The sequence below is a fragment of the Teleopsis dalmanni genome, chromosome 1 (genome assembly GCF_002237135.1).
Source record: "Teleopsis dalmanni isolate 2A chromosome 1, ASM223713v2, whole genome shotgun sequence".
In the NCBI taxonomy this organism is placed as follows: Eukaryota; Metazoa; Arthropoda; class Insecta; order Diptera; family Diopsidae; genus Teleopsis; species Teleopsis dalmanni.
The window spans coordinates 121,363,402-121,367,991 of record NC_051846.1 but is presented as its reverse complement, the minus strand read 5'-3'; the positions used below and the strand labels follow the sequence as shown (position 1 = coordinate 121,367,991).

General features: G+C 31.7%; 1 protein-coding gene across 1 annotated transcript; it reads left to right on the top strand.

The window, feature by feature from the left end:
* The first annotated feature begins 210 nt into the window (after window positions 1-210).
* On the top strand, window positions 211-3,705 carry LOC119665824 (putative nuclease HARBI1). The gene is made up of 5 exons (XM_038075072.1): window positions 211-395; window positions 456-855; window positions 905-1,007; window positions 1,078-1,619; window positions 3,527-3,705. The coding sequence occupies exons 1-5, from the start codon at window positions 330-332 to the stop codon at window positions 3,703-3,705; spliced, it is 1,290 nt and encodes a 429-aa protein (XP_037931000.1). The 5' UTR covers window positions 211-329.
* Window positions 3,706-4,590: the final 885 nt, after the last annotated feature.

Genomic DNA, 4,590 nt, shown 5'->3' with positions numbered 1-4,590 from the left:
ATACTTAGGACGTGTGCGAGTTATACGGCGTTTACATTGGCCGAAAATGGCTCATTTTGAATGACTCATTTGAAAGTGTTTACATTCGTTGTATATCATTCGTTCTCATTTCTCAACAGCTGATTTGTGAATGTAAATTTTATTTGACATTTGAAGTAGTAATTTATTTTGTTTAAATTTACATTTGTTTACAAAAATAAACAATCAACATAAAAAAGTGATTATTGCAGAACAATTAAATTATTTACAAACAATAAAAGCTATTGTAATCACATTAACAAGTAGTATAAATAAAGCGAAACGAAAGCAAAAAAAACAAAAAAATAAAAATGCTATTGTTAATGAATGCACTAGTAGCCCAAGTAGAACCTGTGCCAAAAAAATGTTGGATGAAGGTAAAATATATAACATAAAAGTAAAAAATATATAATATAAACTGAAAACTTATTTTTTAGCTCCGATTAAGTACTTTTTGGGAAGAAGAAGTTCCAAAAAGAGATGCATCGTTTTTCAAGGAAAACTTCAGAATGACAATGGACACTTTTAAAGAGTTATGCGATTTGGTCAAAAGTATGAAAAAACAAAACAGTAACTTTCGCAGACCAATTCCATTAGAGAAGAGAGTTGCCATTGCAGTGTACGCACTTGGCTCATCCGCGGAGTACAGAACTGTGGGCAACCTTTTCGGAGTGTCCAAATCATCTGTATGCATAATCCTTAAAGAATTTTGCACTGAAGTCTGGAAAATAATGCAACCAATTTATTTAAACCAGTACCTCTTAAGTGAAGCAACAATTCGTGATTGCATCAATGGTTTTAATATATTAGGGTTTCCACAATGCATTAGTGCTATAGGTAACTCAATATCCAATGTGGAAATAAGTGTGTAAATTTTTTGTTTCAGACGGTTGTCACATTGAAGTGCGTCCTCGAAAGTCAGAAGCCGTTGATTATTACAACTACAAGGGTTGGTATTCTGTAGTACTTCTGGCAGCTGTAGACTATAGGTAGTCTTTTAAAATTTATAAATTGAAACCTAAATAATATCTTCACTAAATAACTTCTTCTATATTAAAGATGTCGCTTTATGTATATTAACATTGGTTGCCCTGGTCGTTGTAACGATTCTCAAATATTTGAGAAATCTAAATTGAAACAACATCATATGAAACCGATGATGAAAGAATTTTGTGTTGAAATAAATGGCGTGTGCGTGCCTCCACTACTGTTGGGAGATTCTGCATTCCGCTTTTCTGATATTTTGATGAAACCCTATCCATTTAGTGAGTTTGCTAGTCCAACAGAAAAGTATTTCAATTATGTTCTTTCAAAGTGCAGAAGGGTTGTGGAGAACGCCTTTGGACACCTCAAAGCAAGATTCAGAAGAATTGGAAAGGGACTAGACAACCACATTGATAATGTTAATTTAATTGTAAAAAGTGCTTGTGTCCTACACAACTTTTTAAATGAGAGAAGTGACAAAATTAACCTCAATTGGCAAAATCAATTAAAGGAATGGGAAGCCAATAACGTCAAACCCCAACCAGAATGGACCGCTTTGTTAACTGACAACGATCCAACATCTGAAAATATAAGATCAGCCATTGCTACATTTTTAGGTAATCTTTTTTTTATTAATATTACTAATTACTGTTTATCCTTAATATTACTAAATTAATATTACTTACTATACTGTACTTAATATGATTTATTATTATACTTAATACTAATATAAAAATATTTATATTACATAATACGGTATGCTAGCAGTGCTATGCTTACTATACTATAATTATTTATTATTATTTTTTATTTAAAACTTCTAATAAAGATTGCTGGTAGTTTTCACAGTTATTGACCAATCTCTCCAGCAAATCGTTTCGCCGCTCTTCAATACGCTGCCAGTTACTCTCATTTCTCTTATCTTCCTCCCTCATTAATTGTAACTCCTGTAAAATGCTGTCTGTTTTTCTTCTCTTTGCAGATGCTCCAAAAGATATTGTTTCAACCGCAGCAGTGGAATTTGTATCTGTAGAAGAGTTAAGTTGCTGCAGTGGAGAAGCTGCGTCTGCGTCATAAAGAAAATCAACTGACTCGAACAATGGATAAAAACTTGTGCCTTCATTTGATTCCAAAACTGCTGGCTCGGCCAATGGAGTAATGTTTGAAACTACAATATTACTTTACTTATTATAAATTCAAGAAAAATATTATAATTACCATACCGTTATCTTCGTGTCCCGTTTCATCCATCAATGTTTCGACGTTGTGGATTTTAAAACTGCCTAATATGGCATGTACCTTATGGTACAGCGGCCAAGTAGATGGAGATCCACCCGACATGCCCATCGCTGCCTTTTCTTTTCTATAATATATTTTAGGTTTCATATTAGTTAATAAATTTAATTGTATAAATAGAAAATTTAATTTATGTAACCTAGTAAATAAATAAATAATATACTTTATGTATAATTTAAATTAATACAAAAAACGTAATTAAATTTACCTATACTTGCTCGTCAAGTTATTTATTTTATTCGAAATTCCTTTAACCGACACCTCCATTCCACGCAATGAAAGCTTTTGTTGAAATTCTTTATATATGTGGCTATTTCTCCTATTGCCACGGAGGTTTTCTATATCTTCCTCCCAAAGTTCACACAAAATGTTTTCCGCCTCGAGCGGCCACACAACTTGTTTTTTTTTCAGTAATTTTTCGCTGCTCATGGTTGGTAACAATTCAAACTGAAATAAAACTACTAAACATTTGTTTATCTTTTTTTGTAAATATGTCAAAACAGCTTTTACAAACTGTCAAAATGCCATGAAGAGCTTTCATTTAGGGTATGTTCAATAGATTCCTTTGCATTTGGAACATATGTGGAATGCATTCGAACGTCATTCATACAGAATGTGAGAAAATTGCTCATTTTGTGCTTGAAATTTTATATGCAAGAATGAGCCATTCGATACTCATTTTCGATTTTTGACCAAAATGAGCCATTTTCGGCCAATGTAAACGCCGTATTAGGCTAAGTTGATGCTAAACCAAATGGGACTTTTCTTGGTATTTTTTGCACTGCACGCATTTAGCTACTTTGCCCAAAATAGTGTGCGAGTTACATTTTGACAGCTTATATCAGCTGTGACTATGTTTTGATTTCTGTATTTTGTTTACATATTTTACAATAGCGGAGCAAATTGATGAAGCATTTTTATTTATGCACTTTTTCGAGTTAATTTAATTATATAATCGTCGTAAGATATTGATAAAGAGATTCTTAGAAGAAAATCCAAAGGTAATTATAAAATAATTTCAGTAAATTAGCAGTTTGACTATTTAGCGCGAGCTTTTATGCCAAAGTGGATATTCTTTCGAAATATTTAAAGCTATTGTGAAAAAGGATAATTCTATCATAAAAACAAATTGAATTTCCCTCACGAAATGAAGAAACTCGTTTAGATATTCTCAAAATTCATTCGCGTAAAATTAATTTAATCCGCTGCATTAATTTGCGTAAAATAGCTGAACTTGTATCGGGAACATCTGGTGCAGAAGTTAAAGGCGTTTGTATAGAAACTGGTATGTTCGCACTGCTTGAACATCGTATGCATGTTACTCAAGAAGATTTTAAAATGGCTGTCGCTAAAGTTATGCAGAAGGGTTCAGAGAAGAACATGTCTATTAAGAAATTATGGAAGTAAATTTTAAAACTTTTATATATTTATACACTGAGTATCATGAAATGATTATTGATTTGTAATTGAATTATTTCTTGGATCTTCACAATTAAATATTTAAAACTTAGAACAACATTTGATTTTTTTGTATTTGCTAATTTTTTATGAGAAACGCATAATTAATTATTTTTTGGTATTAAAAGCGGATTAAAAGCGTTGTGTATTAGATTAAGTGTTGGTTTCTAATATTTTGGTCTTATTACTACATATTTTAAGTTGTAGATGATTTTAGTTTACATAAAAAATGTTTTATCTTAAATATTTTTTCAAAACCTCTTGAGTTGCGTTTTCCAAATAAAAAATTTCGTAACATGCCACAGTACAGTAAAAATCTATGGGATTATTGAGTTTGTCTCGGACTTACTCAGCATCAACTAACCATTGCACTAAAAACTTTAGTGGAAGTTTTGCAGTTTGGAAGAAAAAAGGATCAAGTAGGATCCAATAAATCAAAGGACGTATCTCGGCTTCAACAACAAAATGTTTGCAGAAGTTGCATAAATTAAAGCAATGATTCTCGACTCAAGACATGCTGTAGACCAAACAATTATTCAATGTATTTTACAAACAAATTATTAAAAGCAACTGGTGCAACGAGTGGTGTAACGACCTTTTCCGGCCCAATCTATAACTGGGGTATACTCAGCGAGTATACCAGGGTTCGTTATAAGAAATTTAGATAAGTAAAATAATACTTCCGTTTATAGCAGCAGTTATTATTTAACAAAAAAAAAAGAAAACATACATTAAAGTTGTGAGAAGCAATAGATTCTCGAGGGTAGCGTTGTAACTGTTGTAAATGTTGAAGTTATTGTAATTGTTGAAAATTTATTGTTGTAGGTAGTGCGC